Source organism: Castanea sativa, chromosome 4, assembly GCF_040712315.1.
Source record: "Castanea sativa cultivar Marrone di Chiusa Pesio chromosome 4, ASM4071231v1".
Classification (NCBI taxonomy): Eukaryota; Viridiplantae; Streptophyta; class Magnoliopsida; order Fagales; family Fagaceae; genus Castanea; species Castanea sativa.
Genome location: NC_134016.1, coordinates 1673081 through 1693406, shown reverse-complemented (window position 1 = coordinate 1693406; position 20326 = coordinate 1673081). Strand labels below are relative to the sequence as shown.

At 32.8% G+C, this 20326-nt stretch overlaps 2 protein-coding genes across 2 annotated transcripts; both read left to right on the top strand.

Annotated features, from left to right (window-relative positions):
- The first annotated feature begins 2905 nt into the window (after positions 1-2905).
- On the top strand, positions 2906-7227 carry LOC142631643 (putative disease resistance protein RGA3). The gene is made up of 3 exons (XM_075805858.1): positions 2906-3217; positions 3983-6705; positions 7122-7227. Exons 1-3 carry the CDS (start codon positions 2909-2911, stop codon positions 7150-7152), a joined length of 3063 nt encoding a protein of 1020 aa, XP_075661973.1. The 5' UTR covers positions 2906-2908; the 3' UTR covers positions 7153-7227.
- A 2458-nt stretch (positions 7228-9685) lies between these two features.
- Positions 9686-16922, top strand: LOC142631641 (disease resistance protein RGA2-like). Its single transcript, XM_075805857.1, has 4 exons — positions 9686-9790; positions 10384-10679; positions 10785-14165; positions 15243-16922. Exons 2-3 carry the CDS (start codon positions 10395-10397, stop codon positions 14154-14156), a joined length of 3657 nt encoding a protein of 1218 aa, XP_075661972.1. The 5' UTR covers positions 9686-9790; positions 10384-10394; the 3' UTR covers positions 14157-14165; positions 15243-16922.
- Positions 16923-20326: the final 3404 nt, after the last annotated feature.

Here is a 20326-nt window from a genome sequence, read left to right as displayed (position 1 = left end):
TTGTCCAAAGAACTATTACATTGATTTATTTTCCTCAGTGTCCAGCAAGCTCTAAGGGCTACAGATAATATATATATATATATATATATATATATATATATATATATATATATAGATTTAAAAAGAATTATATTAGTGTGCATCAAATTTAAAGGGGAACTGAAGAGTTAAGAAAGAGAAAGAGGTGAATTTGATTTTGCTAAACAATAAGTAATGTGCATCTTTTCAATTTCTAAAAGGATGTTGGAATTTATTTTTCAAGTGAAGGTGATTTGGGAAGGTTAAATGCAATAATTAGTATAATAGGCTCAAATGAGACATTTATGAGGCGTCACGCTACTCCCGCATGAGTGCTCGCTTTTTATATATATATTGATGTGATGTGAGATATGACAAAATTAAAGTTATGTATAACAGTATAACCTTACCTTCTTAGTAGATGTACTTTTTTTTTTTTATATATAATATATATTCAATTCAATTACTCTCTAAATCAAATTCAACTGTACACATACAACTATGCTTTAATCAAGAGGATGAGGTAATTGTATTATTTTTATATCCTACCATAATCCAGGTTCAAAAGATAGCAAATATGTATAAACACATATTTCATGAATACATGTCTTCTTTCCCTTCATTTTGTTTTATTTTTTTATTTTTTGGGGAGAGGAGGTGGGAATATTCTTTACCTTTTTATGCTATATTGTTGTAAGATATACTGCACATTTCTTTTGTTTTTTAAACAATTTAAATTGTGCAGAAGAGATTATAAAAAATAAAAAAAATCTTACCCAATGTACTAAACTTCTACTTTTGTGTGGTCTTGGTCTTGGGAAGGTCATGGCAAACAACTTTATCTACTTTAAGCACACTGAACAATCTAACATTTCAGTCTATAAAGAAAATATTTTTGTTAAGTTAGACTTCTCTACCTTATTGCTTTGATTTTAAATGCTTCATAATCGCCATTCTTGAACAAAAACAATGAATTTGAGATCCATACAAATGCATCCACACATTTTCACCTTATCCAATTGATACAAGGAAAAGAGTTGGCTTTTTGTATCTTTGAAAAAAAAATTTATATATAATAATTTAAAATTTTATATTTGTCAATCCTTTAAAAAAGATTTGTGACTACCCTAATTTTTTTTTATGCCTAATAAAATTAAACTTTGTTCCATAATTTGGTTCCCTTGACAATATATCAAGAATTTCAAGCAAAAAAAATTTTTTTTTTATTAAACTAAAATCTGAAAAAAAAATTACTATAATAATAGCCAGCGCAAATGACCAATAAATACCTCAACCCAAGACAAATTTTTAAATCAACCAAAAAAAAATAATAATAATAATAAAATTTCTATGTACTATATTAGGGTCTTCAGCAGTCAGCGACTCAGCAACAGCAAAACCCAGAGACGGCGACGGCGACGGCGAGATTGAGAAATAAGAACTTCTGGCTTCAACGTGCTGCCGCCCGTGGCTTCAACGTGCCGCCGCCTCTGACCTCAGCTGGCAACATCTAGGTATTTCAGTTCTCTCTATTTTTTCTCTATCTCATCTCTGCTCTGATTGAGAGCGGCGCTCTCTCTCTCTCTCTCTCAGACTGTTATCTTTTGACAATATAAATTGGCTTTTCAGCTTTTGTCTTTTTGTGCATGTGTATGTAAAATATAAAACTGTTGATTGGCTCTTGTCTCTTCGGTGGAGGGTAGATGGGGCCGTGGCATTGAATATTTGAATTGGGGTAGTAAGTGAACACTGAACAAGACATTACAAAAAGACAAAAAAAATTAAACTATGATAGGTAGTGGGTTTAGCTGTATTTTTTGGTTGTTGTTATTGTTATCGTCAATATATGAATTTCTTAACGACCATAAAAAATTCATCCTACCTCTTCTTCTCAGACGTCGTAACCTTTTCTCTTTCTCTTGGGGTCCACTCACTGCATCTACCTGTTTGTATACTAATCCAGTAAGTTCACTCTTAACATGCCATTGATTTTATTTTTCTAGGCTAGATCAATAGTTTATTAAACACAACAATTAAAATAAGATGAAAATTTTAATTTGATATTTACCACTATTGAGAAAACAGACCAATTCGGAATGAGTATGGATATATAATGTTTAAAGCGTGCTCTTAATTTCATTAAGTGAATAAAATAATTCTAAATTGTTTTAATATTTTATTTTATTTGAAGTTTGAAAACTTTCTCTCTCCATGTATATATAATTGGGAGAGAGAGAGAGAAAAAAAAATGATGTAATACTCCTTTATAGATTCTTTATTATTAATTTTTTTTTTTAAGGAATCATATGATATTCTTTATGTATTTATTATAAGGAGAATTAAATATGCATAGAAAGAAAGATCAATTTTGGAAACATGTTGAGAAATTAGATTGTTGTTTAAATGTTTTCAAATTAGATTGTTGTTTACAATATAAGTTTTGTGAACATAAGTTTGATGGAGGTGTTTCAAGGATTAAATCACATCTGGCTGAAGTTATTGATCATGATATTGTTATTTGTAAAATAGCTACTAAATTTGTTCAAGAAGAAGCTTATCTTTCCCTCAAAAAAAATAAAAAGAAACGAAGCTTATCTAGCATTTAAAATTTAGGGGCGTACAAAAAGTTAATCTGATTTTGATTTAATTATATTTATAGTATATGTATGCGCTATAGAGTATAGAGAGAAAAACACATAACATAATTATATAATATTTTTTAAAAATTAGAAAAACCTTATTCTTTTTCATAAAAAAAAGCTTATTTTTATAATTCTATAGATCCATTTCTTTTAAATTATTTTTTATTATTCTATAGATCCAATTATACTATCAATTTTCATACTCTAATATTATATTCTTTATCTATTTACTGTTAGGTAAAAGAAATATGGTTCGAAAGAAAGATCGATTTTGGGAGTATGTTGAAGAACTAAATGGTCGTTTCAAATGTAAGTTTTGTGAATGTAATTTTGCTGGGGGTGCTACAAGGATTAAAACACACTTAGCTGGAGTTAGAGGTCACGATATTGATATTTGTAAAAAAGTACCTAAAAAAGTCCAAGAAGAAGCTTCTCTAAATATTGGACAGCCTAACAAAAAACTTAAAGGTGCATCGACTTCAAGCAAGGCCGAGGAGAGGAAAATTGGCTCAACTTCAACATCGAAGGATGACACATTAAGTGGACTCTTTAAAAAGGTGAGTGATGTTTGTAATCAATGATGTAAATCTTTTATTGTTAGATTATATTTTGCCACAATTTTGGTTGAGATAACTAATTCAATTAGTGATTTTAAATGTTTGAATCAAGTAAAACATATTAAATTTCATTAATGAATTTTTTTGTTATAAGAAGATTGGTGGGGAGGGGGGGGGGGTGTCAAAAAGTCACACACTTGCACACACACTTTGACACAACTTAGACATGTGGCAAGCGGTGATTAGATTACTTTTCTCTAAGTTCTAATGTTGGACTTATATGTAAGAGATATAATTTAATCACACATTGACAAATGTCTAAGTTGTGTTAAAGTGCGTGAGCAATTGTGAGTGTCCCTAGAAGAACATTAAGTAGTCTAGTCAATTTCATAATCTCTGTACAACCATTTTTTTGACTATTAATTTTTTACAATTTAATAGTTACAATAGGGGTGATGAGATTTGAACATTGGGTGTCTCAATTAGAAACATAGTAGATGTCAACCAGTTGATCAACAAGATTCTTGGCACTAAGTCTCTAACTACTAATTATTGTATGAAAAATTTAGAAGGGAAGTTTTGTCATAATAGTTTTTATCTAGCTCCACTTATATACTTTTATATCTAGACCTACCTATATATGGTTGTTTATTTCCCCTCCCCCCCCCCCCCTCTTTTTGGAGTCATATGGTTGTTTATTTATAATATAATTGCACTCTACAATGTACTGTCTACAATCTTTCTATTATATTTTCTCTTATGCAGAGAAAGGAAGAATACAGAGCTGAAATTATGCTAAATGTTGTTGTGGAGGGACTTTTAGCCAAGTTGAGATCAAATGTTATAGAGCACCATATTAGTTTAGAGCGGGGTTTCAAGGAGGGGCTAATAGACCTTCTTATCTTGTTAACCCAAATTCAACTCGTGTTAAATGATGTTGAGAAAAGACAAGTAAGTGATGAGTTTTTGAGGAGCTGGTCAGCAAAGCTTAGAGATGTAGCTTATGACATTGATGATGTGCTGGATGAATTTGGCTATAAGATTCTTCAGCAAAAGGTACTAAGCTCCTATTTACTCTCCAATAGCATTGTATCCCCCCTCAATATGGCAGAAAATATTAAGACCATCAATGAATCATTAAATATACTTAAAGATGACATTGCTAGTTATGATCTTCGAGCAGAGTTTGTGAATTCGATCCCTGAGATTAGCTTTAACATGGAGATAGACTCCTTCCTTGATGATTCAAAAGTTAATCAAAATGTTGGAAATAACATTGTTGAAGCAGCCTATTGTGATAGTGTGACAGAAACTATGGAGACTCTTCCCCAATATGAATTAACAGAATATGATTATTGGTCCATATTCAAGAAAAGAGCATCTGCAAATGGAAGACTTTTAACTCTAGATTTGGAGAAAATTGGAAAGGAGATTGTTAAAAAATGTAAAAGAGTTCCATGGGCTGCAAGATTTTTAGGGGGAATAATGTACTTTATACATGATAAAGGTGAATGGCTATCGATTCAAAATAATAAAAATTGGGATTTACTGAACGATGATAATAATGGAGTGTTTCACATATTAAAGTTAGGCTATGATCATCTTCAAACCCCATCTTTGAAACGATGTTTCGCATACTGTGCAATTTTCCCTAAAGATTATGACATGAAAAAGGATGAAGTAATTCAGTATTGGATGGCTGAAGGGTTCCTTGGACCATCTAAAGAAGCTAATATGGCGATGGAGGATATTGGTAACATGTATTTCAATATTTTGTTGGCCACTTCCTTTTTCCAAAATGCTACAAAGGATGCCTATGGTGAGATTATTAGTTGCAAAATGCATGATTTTGTGCATGATTTTGCCATCTCAATTTCAAAATCTGAAACTATGATTTTGGAGGGAGATTCTGTGGATAATGTTAGTAAAGTACAACCTTTATTTGTCCGACTTGATGGCAAAACAACATCAGGAACTTCATTTAGTGGAGATGGTTTCATAAAAATGCGCACATTGATTTCAGAAAATCTTGACTTTCATGACATGTTATCAAATTTTAAATGCTTACGTGTTTTAAAATTATTCGGGCATAGTGTAATAGAGTTGCCAAATTCAATTGAGCAGTTAATACATTTGAGGCTTCTTCACGTCTCACATACTAAAATTGAGGAATTACCAAAATCCATTACCAAACTCTACAATCTGCAAACTTTAAGAATTGAAGAATGCCCTAAACTCATGAAGCTTCCGGAAGACCTAAGCAATTTGATTAACTTGAGACATATTAATATTATTTGTTTGATGGGGTTAATATACATGTATAGATTACACAAAAATATGAGGCGGTTGACTTGCCTTCAAACATTGCCATTTTTTGGTGTGGGTCGAGATGAAGGTTATCGGATCAAAGAATTGGGACCATTGAAGAATCTCAGAGGAGAAATAGGCATTTTCAATCTAGGGTATGTGGAAGATGAGGAAGAAGCCAAAAGTGCAAAATTAAAAGAAAAGGAAATATTCAAGTTGGGATTATACTGGGAATATTCAATGGCAGTGGACAGGTATGATGATAAAGATGAAAAGGTGTTGGAAGGCCTCCAGCCTCACCCAAATTTGAAAAGCTTGAGAATCAAATTCTACAGAGGAAAGAAATTCCCATCATGGGTTGGTTTGTCGCTATATCAAAATTTGATTCAGATCTATTTGAATCGATGCACGGAATGTGAAGAAGTTCCCACTTTGGGGCATTTACCTAGTCTTAAGGTTCTTGAAATATTTGGACTGTGGAAGGTAAGAAGTATAGGAAGTGAGTTTTACAGTTACAATGAAGGGAGTCACAGATATACTACTGCATTATTCCCGACATTTAGAATACTCAAATTGCTTTTTATGAGTAGCTTAGAAGAGTGGAAGGGTGCAAAGGAGTTGACAAGCGCAGGTGAGGTGTTGTTGGTGTTTCCTTGCCTTGAGGAGTTGATTATTAGAGGGTGTAATAAACTGAGAGATATGCCAGACTCAGTGCACACCTGCATTTCCCTTCAGAAGTTGGTAGTACAGGATTGTCCTAAGCTGAGGTCATTGCTATGTGTCCCGTCCATAACAACACTACCTTGTGGGGTACAGTGTTATACATCGTCTGTTGAATATATGGAGAATGGGGATTGTCTGCCTTCTACTTCCTCCATTCACCCCTCCCTCCAAAAGCTCAAATTGTATGGGTCTGTCCTATTCCTAGACCAAATTCAATACTTCATTGCCCTTAAAATTCTGTGGATACAAGAATTAGGTGAAATGGTAGCTTTACCAGAGTGGTTGGGCAACCTTTCCTCTCTTCAAGAGCTATATATTGTGGATTGCAAGAACTTGGTGTGTCTGCCCACTGAGGAAACCATGCGACGCCTCACCAAATTGAAAACGGTGATGATATACGGTTGCCCCAAATTAAACAATCAGATTGACCACAATCGATTTATTCAATTTCCCAATTCGTAAGTTTACTCATACCTTATATCCTATTCTGTTTGTAATGGGTGAGAGTATTAATACTTAATTGGACACTGCTAAGAAAATGTATACATGCTACAATTTTGGTTAATGATTCTTGAAATAAATAGTAGATATTAATATTACCAACCACTCTGTTAACACTTGAAAATTTCAATTTATGAGAATCAGTTTATTGTGGAAAAATAGAGTTTAGTAGCATAAGAGCGAGAAATTGGGTGGGTGACTGATTTTCTTTTCACGTTGAGTGGGTGAAGGTCAGTTTTACTGTTCACTGTTAATGAAATTATGTGATCCCCAGTTCTAGTAGTGCAAGCAAATTTTAACTTAAAAAATTTCGAACAGCACTGAAGGTGTTGACAGTTCTAATATATCTATATATGGTTTTTACCTTTTGAAGGTACCCACATTGCAAAGATTTTGAAGACTAACTCAGGAAGCTGGCAGAAAGTTTGCTTCTGCGAAAATAATTAAGTTGATGACAACTCTTGCAAAGGCACTTTAGGTTTGCTTTCTCTTACCATTTGGGATATTGATACATTATTTACTTCATAAATGGTGATTTACAAAACCAAATTCAGAAACCTCCAAACCACAAATCAGTTAAGCTCTACGGATTCAAGCCTCTAAAGCCCCAAAGAACTTCCACCACAAATCTTCGAAGATGAAGAACACACGAAGAACACGAAGAACGTGAAGAACAAAGAACTTCCAACAAGCTCATAGCCAGAAATTCATTATAATTCCATTTTAAAGATCTTCGATTCATTCCTCAGCCAAATTGAAGGATATTTTGTGTTCAAATCAAAATCACATTACCACAATTCCAATTAACAAATCTTTCAAGGAGATCAAATCAGAGGAACACTCTTTTGTAAACACAGAGAATTGTACCACATATTCATCAATACAAATTCGCATTTGTGAAACTATTTTACTTGTTTGACTTATTTTGAACTAAGAAATTTAGTCGTCCACAATAGTTAAGGGACCAAGGGCTATAAATGAATCAAGTTGACCATGAACAATTCGGGCTCGGCTGGATAAAAAGCTTATTCATGTTTGTTTGTTTTAAATAAGCCAAGCTTAAGCCTTAGTTTTTGGCTCATTTAATAAACAAGGCGGAACCCAAGTGAAAAAAATTGTTCACGAACAAGTTCATGAGCAATTAAGTTTGATACAAAACAATTCAAGCATAAACTCATTTACAAGTTTATAAGTGTTAGCTAAATATACTCATTACACATATTTTAATAATGACATGGCCAACATGGGACTACTATTCATTATCTTAATTTTTTCCTTCCCTCTAAACTGAACAAAAACTACTTTAAACTATAGTTACATTTTAAAATTAATTAATTAATTAAGTAGGCAACATATGATCATTCTCCATCAATCATCTAAAGAAAAGTTGGGAAATATGTCAATATTTTTTCTTTCATAATAGTTACAAACAAGTTTTTTTTTTTTTTTGCGAAACAATTTTTCTAATTCTTCACTATCTAACGTGAATGTAAAAATTGTATTTTGAACCATTGCTAAAAGTGAAGATAAGAAGGATGAATGAATGAATTTCATTTTCAATATAATATCACAATCAACATTGATTTGCTAAGAAATCTTGTTGCTGAAATGTCACGGTATGACAATTTGAGTGTCTAATTGATAATGATTCATGAACCTTGAAGACCAAAAGATGGAGGAAATGTCAGTTTCGGGCCATTACTTTTCTATTAATGTCATTTTTCCAACCAAAGGAGAGACCACCCGATTTTTTTTTTTTTTTTTTGAGAGAGACCACCCAATTTTCTAATAGGAATCAAAACTAAAGTTTTCAATTATTGATTTTATTTTATTAACACCTACTTTAGTTTCTAGCAAAAAGAGACTTTTATTAAACTTGTTTCATTCTCAATCTAATTTCACAAATCGACATTGACCTGCTTAAAAAGCATGTTGCTGAAATGTCATGCTATGACATTTGAGTGACTAATTGATAGTAGGAATCAAAATATGCCTAACAGAACTAAGTTTTGAATTATTAATTTCATTTTATTAACTTAGTTTCTACTTTCTATGCAAAAAAGAAAAAGGAAAAAAGAGAAGAAGAGAGTTTTATTAAACTTGTGGCCCGTTTAGTAATATTATTCTAGTAACGTTGTTTGTATTTTTTGAAAATATATAAGTAAAAAAGTGTATAAAAAAAAATATATATATATATATATAAAATGTTGTTTAAATACTAAAAATTATTATTTAAAATACATTACTAAACAGTCGTTTGTTTTCACGATGCTAGATTCACCTTCATCTATGCAATCTCTTCAATGATTCCAAGGTTCAAATCTAACCAATAACTTGGAGTCATCACTTTTGTATTATCAAAAAAGGTTTTCTGTGTTATAAAAAAAAAGAAAAGAAAGTTTTCTACTTTATTTTCCTCTCTGCTGGGCTTAAGAGATCATCATGGAGAATTTCAGCCCAACTAAGGAATTTTGTTTGACTAGAAATATCTGGGATGGGGATTGTTGGGCCCAACCTAATGAGAAGCTGCGAAGTTAACAAGTTTTGTTCGACCAATCACATCACAGCTACACTTTATTCACGTGATCTGATCTGATCTGCTGCTGAATTTGACAAGTCCATTTCAGATCTCGAGGCAAATTGATCAGACAACAAAAGGTTAAGGCAAATTGATCAAATAATTGTATCACTTAAAACTTTTTTTTTTTTTGAGGAACTTGTATTACTTAAACTTAAAAAGTCAAAACAGTCTCTTCTCTCTACTGTGCTGGGCTTACAAATTAAGTATACACTTAAGAACATTAAAATTAAATTAAAGAAATCTTGATTTCCTTGATTAAAATTAAAAAAAAAAACATTCTTTTGTGAGTAAAAAAAATATATAAAACGCGTTACTTTTTCTTTTCATAAGTTTTAGATTCAGAATATACAAAAAAAGAAAAGAAAAAGAAACTCTCTCTTGAGCTTCATAGTACTCCCAGTTCCCAGATTCTACCTCTGCTCTTTCTCTGGGCTGCATATACTTGTTTGCAAACTACTAGAGTAAGTGCACTTTGACATGTCTCTCATGCTCTTGATTTTTTTTTTTTTAATATTGCCTAAATAATTATTTATTTACACAACATAAAAACCAGAAGAAGAAAAAAAAATTGATGTCTACCACTATCGAAAAGATAGACAAAAATAAGGATCTATAACGCTTAAAGCATGCTTTTCTTGGATTAATTTATTAGATCCAGTTCTCTAGCCAATGATATAACCAAAAGAGCCACCTTTTTTTTTGTTTATTTTATTATACGTGCATGCTCAGATCTAGTCATTACAAAATGTAGGAATTAAGAATAGTTAACAATTGTTGAGCTTCTTGAGAACTGAAACCGATGCAGAGAGTATAGGTAATTAGGATTTCTATATCACATCATATCATTATTATATGAATATAATATGTGATAAATTGCTTTATTATATGAATATAATATGTGATAAATTGCTTTAATATTAAATCAGACTTTTAATATTTTTGAGAACTGATACTGATACAGACAGTTTGCAAATAGGATTATTATATTATATCATTAATTTTATCTGAATTAATTTATATTTGATTTTTATATTATTTATTTATTTATTGCAAGGAAAAGGAAGTATGGGTAGAGGGAGAGATCCGTTTTGGGCTCATGCTGAGAAAGTCAATGGCTGTTTAAAATTCAAGTGCAATTATTGTAAACGAGATTTTGCTGGAGGTGCATCAAGGATTAAAGCACACTTGGCTGGAGTTTCAGGTCATGACATTGTGGCATGTGATGCTGTGCCTCCGGATGTTCAAAACCAAGCTCGAGCAACTCAAAAAAAAAGAGAAGCTCAAGCAACTCAAGGGACCAACAAAAAACTAAAAAGTGCATCAACCTCGGCTTCAAAATTAAAAAATAAGGTGATTATCTAATCCGAACTCTATACATAGTTATTTATTTCTAATAAAACCAATGCTTTTTAATTAACCCTTTGCAAACCTTTTCATACTATTTTCTCTTTCCAGGGTAAGGAAGAATATATGGCTGAAATTGTCCTCAATGATGTTGTGGACAGACTAATAGCCAATGCGTTTTCACTACATGCCAGTGAGTATATCGGTTTTGAGTCGAGTTTCAAGGCGGAGTTGAAAAATCTTCTTGAAACATTATTCAAGATTAAATTCTTGTTAGATGATGCTCAAAAGAGGCAATCAAGTGATGAGTCTGTGAGGATCTGGCTAATGGAGCTTAGAGATGTAGCTTATGATGCTGATAATGCGCTAGACGAGTTTAGCTATGAAAGTTTTTGGCAAAAGGTACAGATTCAAAATCTAATGGTGGATCAGGTGCGTAGCTTTTCATTTTGCAATCCTAATAAAGTTAAGACCATCAAACAGTTATTGGATAAAATTGTGCATGACGTAGCTGGCTTTGGTCTTAGAATGGAGTTGGTGAATTCAAACCCCAAAATTAGCTTGGACATGAATATAGACCCCCTTCTCGATGATTCAGAAGTTGTAGGAAGAGAATACGATGTCACAAAAGTGGTAAATGTACTTATTAGTTCAAGCAATCAAGAAGTTATCTCTGTTCTCCCTATATTGGGAATGGCAAGTCTTGGAAAGACAACTTTAGCAAAACTTGTGTATAACAATGAACTAATAAAGAAACATTTTGATGTACTAGCATGGGTAAATGTTGGTATACATTTCGATGTTAAAGGGATTTTAAGAGAGATTCTTAACTTTCTTGAAAAGGACTTGAGTTATTTAAAATGCGATCAAATGCTTCAAAAATGTGAAAAAAAGTTGAGAGTAATAAAATATCTTCTCATACTTGATGATGTGCAGGATGCAGATCTTGAGAAATGGAATACTTTAAAGGGTTACTTGTCAAAATTTAGTTCAAGTATAGGAAATAATATTGTTGTTACAACATGTAGTGAGAATGTGGCTGAAATTATGGAGACACATCACAGACATCAATTGGAAAAATTATCAAAAGATGATTGTTGGTCCATATTCAAGAAAAGAACATTCACAAATGGAAGAATTCCATTTCCTTTAGATTTGGAGGCTATTGGCAGGGAAATTGCTAAAAGATGTGGAAGGGTTCCATTGGTTGCAAGAGTTTTAGGGGGAATAATGTGCCTTGAATTTGACAAAAACAAATGGCTAGAGATTCAAAATAATAAAATTTGGGATTTGTTGGATGAAGATAGTAGTAACATCTTTCTTGTGCTTAAGTTATGCTTTGATTATCTTCCAACACCATCTTTAAAACGATGTTTCGCATATTGTTCAATATTCCCTAAAGATTATGACATGAAAAAGGATGAAGTAATTCAGTATTGGATGGCTGAAGGGTTCCTTGAACTAGCTAAAGAAGCTAATATGGTGATGGAAGATATTGGTAACATGTATTTCAATATTTTGTTGGCCACTTCCTTTTTCCAAAATGCTAGAAAGGATGCATACGGTAATATTATTAGTTGCAAAATGCATGATTTGGTGCATGATTTTGCACTCTCAATTTCAAAATCTGAAACTCTAATTTTGGAGGGAGATTTAGTAGATGATTTTAGTAAAGTACAACCTTTATTTGTCCGATTTGATGGCAAAACAACACCAAGAACTGATAGTTTCATAAAAATGCGCACATTAATTTCAGAAAATTTAAACTTTGATGACATGTTATCAAATTTTAAATGCTTACGTGTTTTGAAATTATCCAAGAATAGTATAATAAGGTTGCCAAATTCAATTGAGCAGTTGATACATTTGAGGCTTCTTCACATCTTCACTGAAATTGAGGAATTACCAAAATCCATTACCAAACTCTACAATTTGCAAACTTTAAGAATTGAAAAATTCCCTAATGTCAAGAAGCTTCCGGAAGACCTAAGCAATTTGATTAACCTGAGACATATTAGTATTTATATTCCTTATTGGTCAAGGATATTGTCCAAAGATTGTCTACTCAAAAATATGTCATGTTTGACTTCCCTTCAAACATTGAAATTTTTTAGATTGGGTCAAGATGAAGGTTATAGGATTAAAGAAATAGGACCCTTAAAGAATCTCAGAGAGATAGACATATACAATTTAGAGAAGGTGACAAATGAGGAAGAAGCCAAAATTGCAAAATTAAAAGAAAAGGAAATATTAAAGTTGGGATTATACTGGCAACATGAAGATTTAATCACAATGGACCTGTATGATAAAGATGAAAAGGTATTGGAAGGTCTCCATCCTCACCCAAATTTGAAAAGCTTAACAATCGAAGGGTATAGAGGAAAGAAATTCCCATCTTGGGTTAATGATTTGTCACAATTTCACAATCTGATTCATATCAAATTGAATCGGTGTATAGAATGTGAAGAAGTTCCCACTCTGGGGCAATTACCCTGTCTTAGGGTTCTTGAAATAGAAAATATGTCCAAGGTAAGAAATATAGGACGTAAGTTTTACAGTTACAGTGATGGGAGTTCAAGAAATACTACTACATTATTTCCAGCATTATTTCCAGCATTGAGAATACTCAAATTGGAGTTTATGGAAAGCCTAGAAGAGTGGAAGGATGCAAAGGAGTTGACAAGCGCAGGTGAGGTGTTGACGGTGTTTCCTTCCCTTGAGGAGTTAACCTTACGTGAGTGTAGATATCTGAGGTATTTGCCAGGTGTCCCGTCAGTTATGCGACGCTTGGAGATAATACGGTGTGGCATTGATGAACTACCCGGTGGGTTACAATTCTGTACATCTCTCCAATATTTGGAGATTGAGCACTGTCCGAATCTGAAATCAATTCCAGATTTAGGAGAACTATTTCATTCTCTTACTAATTTAAAAATTAGCAACTGTGCTGATCCAAGACTGAAGCTTTTGCGAGAAGGCCGCTTAAAGACTTTGGTAATTGGTGGGTTTATTGAAGAGCTGGATGCTTTCCCGATTCTGCGTTATCCTTCCATTCGATACTCGCACGCGTCCCTCAAAAAGCTAATATTGCTTGGGAGGCCTACACTCAACTCTCTCCCGAACGAAATTCAACTCTTCACTGCCCTTGAAGAGCTGCAGATAGAGAACTTTAACGGAATGGAAGCTTTGCCTGATTGGTTGAGCGATGTTTCTTCTCTTCAAAAGCTGTCTCTTTATTACTGCAAAAAGCTGATGTATCTTCCCATTCTACACCTCACCAATTTAAAACATCTGCGCATTGATAATTGCCGCAATTTAGAGGACAGATGTGCAGAAGGGAGTGGCGCTGAGTGGTTCCAGATTGGCCATGTTCCAAACATCAGAATCAATGGAAAATACATCCAAGGGAAGGACTTTGACGACTTTGACAGCTTTGGCTTTGACGGCTCTGACGACTTTCGGTTTGATGTCTTTGACGACTGAAGATGATTAGTAAGTGTACTTATATCTAGACTAGAAGTATATTCCATTTCCTACTGGCCCCCAATTTATTTATGTAATTTTTTTTTTTTGAAAAAAAAGAGCTATTCTTAAATTTCACATCTTAATATTTTGAGTTAATTATGTATAAAAAAAATTTAGATTAATGCATATTGAATTAATTAATAGAAATTTATCTCACCAACCACTCTGATTACTGGAATTTTTCAAAAAATCTGAAACTTTGCACTTCACAATGCATGTCCATTCATGATAACATACATACTCATTCTTTTTCTCAGCGTTTCTGAAGATGAAGATGACTCTTACTAAAAGTATATTCCATTTCCTACTGGCCCCCAATTTATTTATATAATTTTATATTTTTAGAAGGGCTATTCTTAAATTTCACATCTTAACATTTTAGATTAATTATAAAAAAAAAATATTAGATTAATGTTTCTTGAATTAATTAATAGAAATTTAACTCACCAACCACTCTAATTACTGGAATGTTGCAAAAAATCAGATCTCAGCCAATGCTCATAAAATTTGATAGATTAATCCATTCATGATAAAATACATACTCATTCTGTTTCTCAGCATTTCTTTTAACCTTCACTTATTGGTGTCAAATTGATTATGTCCATTGATGAAAACATACTCATTCTTTTCAATTTCATGAGCTGGAATTCTAATATAATACATGGAGCAGTTCTTGTTTTCAGGGCTTTGTAAAAGTTGGAAATAGATTTTGTTAATTTGGGCTACAGGGTCATAATTCCTATGTTTATTTGAGTGAATTTATTGTGGGAAAGTGGAGTTGGGTTGCATAAGAATGAGATTAGACATTGCGTGGGAGAAGGTCTTGCGGATTTTTGTTTTCATGTTTGGGTTGGTAGGTCAGTTTTACTGGACCATGAAGTTATGTGATCCCCAGTTCTACTAGTAGAAGCAAAGCTTAAATTTCTTATAAAGTTTTAGGCAGCACTGAAGGTGTTGATGGTTCTATTCTAATATAATTATATATCGGTTTTAGCTTTTGAAGGTTTCTAACACATTTTAATTTTTTTTGGCTAAATCATGAAGCTCGTAAGACAGATTACACCTCGGAAATAACCAACTTGATGACAACTGATGCCAAGGTACTTCAAGTCTGCTTTCACTTTACCATTTCAGATACGTGCATATAACTTACTTCTTAATTAATTGGTGCTTTGCGAGATCCAGTTCAGTTAATATATATTTGTACAGTGACTGGGTTCTGTACCCATTGGGCCTATCTGCATAAACAAAATTGTTAGTCTATGTAAAGGTGTGCATGTCAACTCCATATATGTGTTCATATGTCACCAAGACAATGTATAGAGTTAGATTGAGTAGTCAGATCACAGAATTATGGTTTGACACTCTTTGACATGAAAGTCATTTTGTGCATCAGGTATTATTACAGCTTAACCTAAACAAATGTCCGTTGCTTTCACTCTTTTAATTAGTAACATGTATATATTAAACTAATTGCTAGGAGCATGGGATGTTAAAAAACTAACAACATGTGGACACTAGGGACAGCATATCTATTGTGTTCAGTTGGAGGAAAAATTAATTTACTTATGGAGTTTTAATCTAGCTGCAAGCTAATGGAAGCTTATAAGATTTGGTAAGTTTTCTCAAATCATCTCTTATGTTTGAATAATTAGAGTACTAATTCAATCTGATAAGTATATCATTCATGCCAAAAAAGTTTAACAATTTTCAGATCTTAATGGTCAGAAGTTTAAAATAATCTCTACTGTTTTGTGTGGTGGGTGAAGATGACACACCATTAGCACCAGCTGCAGTGGTTGAAGTTGCATACTGCCTTTTCTACGATTTTCATGGCCTTTTACTGGTTGATTTACACATGGGTATCACCTGTGAGGTTTCTCTGTTAATTATTCAGAATCTATAAGAAAATAATTAAAGATAACAATGAATTATAAAAAAAATAAATAAATAAAAAATTGAGAGGAGAGAATGAGAGAGTGAATACAATATTTGCAACACTTTGAAACCTTGAGTAAAAGACTATGAAGCCTTTTCTTTAGTCCATTAACCCTCATAAAATTAGATTCAATTAAGGTTTTCCATCTATTTTGGTGTTTTCTTCCTGTGAGCTTTACGTTATTTTCATACCCAATAGGTGACCATTCTGATTGATCTAGATCGTGCAATTGTTTGGAGGATAGATCCCACTCACTTGCATATATGGTGATGGACCAGTATCTATAAACTGACCCCGTTGTTGAAACATCCTGACAACTTCCATAGCAATTTAGAAAAGGCAAGATGCAATAAATGTTAATATCTCACTGAAGTGCCTGGTTATGCATAACTTTGCTAGTTTCTTAATTATTTTATATTTATTTTATTTTAACAAATGGGTAAGTTGTGATTCTTGTGAATGAGGTGGATGTTATTGGTTATTGAGGATGCTAACCAAAAATTGATCACATAGATTCAGGTTCTACTTGGTTTAATATTTATTTTTTGAAACTATAGACAATTAATGACCACTTTAAGTCCTGTGATGAAACCTTTGGTTCCATTCATCACAGATGAAGCCTTTTGTCAATCGTAGTTAGTCCCCACAAGAGATAAAAGGAGCTTTGCAGATCAAGGACTCTATTTGGATCTTCCATGATTGTTTTGAGCATACTTTTGAAATAGGCAATCATACTTCTAGTTGACTCCTATTTCTTCATTCCTCTATTCTGTTTTCCCAAGACTCTTTACTTCATGACATAATTGTATTGATGTCATGTGTATGCAAATGCAATTGAGACAATATGCCTATTGTTTCCAGCTGGCGGAACAATTGATTATAATTGCAAGCTGATGAACAGAGGAGGAATGTATGTAAGCAATCTTCGAGGACAAGGAGGAAGCTGGGGTTGGGCTGATAATCAGAGTTGCACGGGACTACTTATAGCTGTGATGAGTAAGAGAAGTTTGTTTATGAATCCAACGAAATCGAGGTGATTGTTGCTGACTGCTGATAGAGTTCTGAGTTTTGCAAACTATCAAATATATGAAGGTGCATATGATCTGTTTGCGTCTGGGAAAATAATCAACTCGATTCAACTGATGCCAAGGTACATGTGATCTGTTTTTCCTTTACCATTTGGGATTTGTATATATAATTTACTTTGAGCTGTATTTATATATAGTCAATGTGTTCTGTAGCCAACGTGCATATCTGCATAAACAAAACTTTTAGTCCATGTAAAGTTGTGCATGTCACCAAAACAATGTATAGATTGAGTACAACTGGATTGATGAATTGTAGTTTTACAATTTTTGATATGAAAGTCATTCTGTGTGTCTAGTATTGTTATTGCTTAGCTTGAATAGTGTGAAATGTCCTTTGCTTTGACGCTTTTAGTTGCTGACATGGATATGACAAACTAATTGCTAGGACCCTAGGATGTTAAAAAGCTAACAAAACTAACAAAACATGGATTCTCATTGTTGAGAGAATTAAAAGACTATTCAATTAGTTAAATATGTTGCCTTGATATGCAGGCACTGGGTACAGCATATCTATTGTGTTTAGCTGGAGGAAAAATTTATTCATGGAGCTTTAACACTGCCAAGAAAATGGAAGAGAAGAATCTGTCACTGCCCCAAATTAAAGGAAAGATGTGCCAAGGGGAGCAGTGCAGAGTGGGTGGTCTGGGATTTCATTTTTTGTTAATTTTATCAAAGAAGAAGCAGTTTGAAGATCATATACATTATTAAGATGGATGACCAGTAAGTTTCTCTCACCTCATCCTCCTTTCTTTTCTAATACTCTCCTTAACAACAACATAAGAGTGTTTTTTTTAATTGCTCCCAATTCCTTCATTTCTCCTTTAATCAATAAAAAAGTTGCCATTAAGTGCAGACACTAGGGACAGCATGTCTATTGTATTCAGCTGGAGGAAAAATTTATTAACTTATGGACTTTTAATCTAGCCACAAGCTATAGGAAGTTTATGAGAATTGGTAAGTTTCCGTAATCTTCACTTGTCTTCGAATATATGAAGTACTAATTCAATCCAATAAGTATACCGTTTATGCCAATTATCCCCCCTTCCCTTTCACTTTTCCTTACAATAGCATCTATTTCATCTTGGAATTCTGATGATATTCTAATACTTGTAGTATTCATGTGTTGATGTCATTGTATCAATGTTGTAAGTGACAGGTAGCACTTGACATTTCTTCTAATGTAAAAGCCACCAGAATTCCTTATTTATCAGAGGATTTTTTTTTTCCCAATGTCAAGGACTTCACACACCACCCATTTTGGAGCCTAATCTTCTTTTGGTTGTCAGAGCTGTTTGGCCAGCTTTGACACCTATATGTGCTCAGTTGGAAGCATTAAATTTTGACAATGTTGGAGCCTCTGCATATGTTCTGTGGTAACTTTTCGTCTTTGTAAGAACTGAAGTTCTGGGACAAGAATTGCTACTACCTACCAACAGTGCAGGAGGTGCCCTTGCTTTCTATGGAAAGCTAAATGGAAAATTCCCGGAGTGGTTGGCAAAGCTGGATGCTTTGTTTCATACTGTTTGCTAGAGTTCCATTGGTAGAAGATTGGTCATATTCCAAGAATCACAGTGGGGAAATTTAAATTGGTTCCAATGCAATTGACTTAGTGAAATTTGTAAGTTCTCTCATTAATATCTTCTCTTTTGATTTCTCTCTTCCAACAAAACCTATTGTCAATCCTAATTTTTTGTTTTTTCTACTTTAAATTTGTATACAAGTTTCTAAATTTGTTGTTCATATACTATTTCCAGATTTGGTTATCCATCTGTGAACACGAAATCTCTACACCTTCATTTTCCAATTAGCAATATCACTTCAATTTTATTTCAAACTTGTTTACAATGTAGTGCAACAAATTTTTCTGGGTAGTGAATGTAGGCCCTCATATATATATATATATATATATTTCTTTCTTTCTTTCTTTCTTTTTTTCAATCAATTTCTTTATTTTTTATTTTTGGTTAGTTCTTATTAATAAAAGAAGGTTAGTTTTACATATAAATTTCTGGTGTACTTCTTACTATTGCATTTTCCCTTATAAAGTTTTGACTTGTCAGTTTTCTAATAATTAAGGCGCTTTATTTGTACAAATTTCAAGTCATTTCTATAGTATCACTTTGACCCAACTTTGTTAATGTCATAATTGTTTTTGAATTTTTTTTTCAAACTTTAGAATAATTGATTGCATCAATTATTTATTTTACCCCAATCAGAGTTGTGCATGAACTTAAAAGTCCCATATATTGTACCCCATAAGGAAGCATCTTGAGACTCAATTCAAATTGAACCAGACCCTGATTGCATTTTTGTTTTTCTGAGATCAATTTATGACCATGGATACGACATAGTACCAGTAATTAGAATACTTGAAGATTGCACTGAAAATATATTGATTTTATTGTCTTGAGTTCTCTCTCTCTCTCCTAAAAAAATTCTGGTCGTAGGTCGTATTTAACTATATCATATACTTGTTTTTAAGTTTTTACCAGTATGCATAGTTGACAACACATCTGACAAAGCATTAGGTGAGGCCAAGGATTTTCTTGTACATAGGCCATAGTTTCATCCATTCTTTATATAACTAGCAATAATATTTTCCATAATATACAGATGCTTGATAATTCTTCTGCCTTTCAAATCATATGTTATTTGTTACGGTTTCCTAACATAAGGCTTTCATGCAAATGACTTCAACAGCTTTTGGGATTATGAGGTAGAGATCTATAGATAGTCTTTTTACTTGTTGGTTGTCATTAAATTCATTTATACACATCTCTATTAGAAAATTTAAAAGTACCATATTTAGTTAAGGTTTTCCACTATTGTGTGGTTTTCTTCTTGTAACCTTGACATGATGGTCTTACCCAACAGGTGACCATTCTGGTTGCTCTAGATCATGCAAATAGTTGTAGGATTGTTCTTGATCCCTTAGATATAAGATAATGGGCCTTTTCCCTATAAACACTAAATTTCTGCTCTTCAATAGTTTTAATACATTTTGGTTGAGAATTTGGTTTTGTACTACCTATCAAAAAAGTTACTATTTTTAGTACTAATATAAGTAGTTCAAGCTACCACAGTGTTGATACATTCTGATG

Bases quoted from the DNA above. Each gene is read 5' to 3' on its own strand.
- LOC142631641 (XM_075805857.1), top strand. From the start codon at position 10,395: ATGGGTAGAGGGAGAGATCCGTTTTGGGCTCATGCTGAGAAAGTCAAT. The intron at 10,680-10,784 runs GTGATTATCTAA...TTCTCTTTCCAG, and splicing joins CTTCAAAATTAAAAAATAAG to GGTAAGGAAGAATATATGGC.
- LOC142631643 (XM_075805858.1), top strand. From the start codon at position 2,909: ATGGTTCGAAAGAAAGATCGATTTTGGGAGTATGTTGAAGAACTAAAT. The intron at 3,218-3,982 runs GTGAGTGATGTT...TCTCTTATGCAG, and splicing joins TAAGTGGACTCTTTAAAAAG to AGAAAGGAAGAATACAGAGC. The intron at 6,706-7,121 runs GTAAGTTTACTC...TACCTTTTGAAG, and splicing joins TTTATTCAATTTCCCAATTC to GTACCCACATTGCAAAGATT.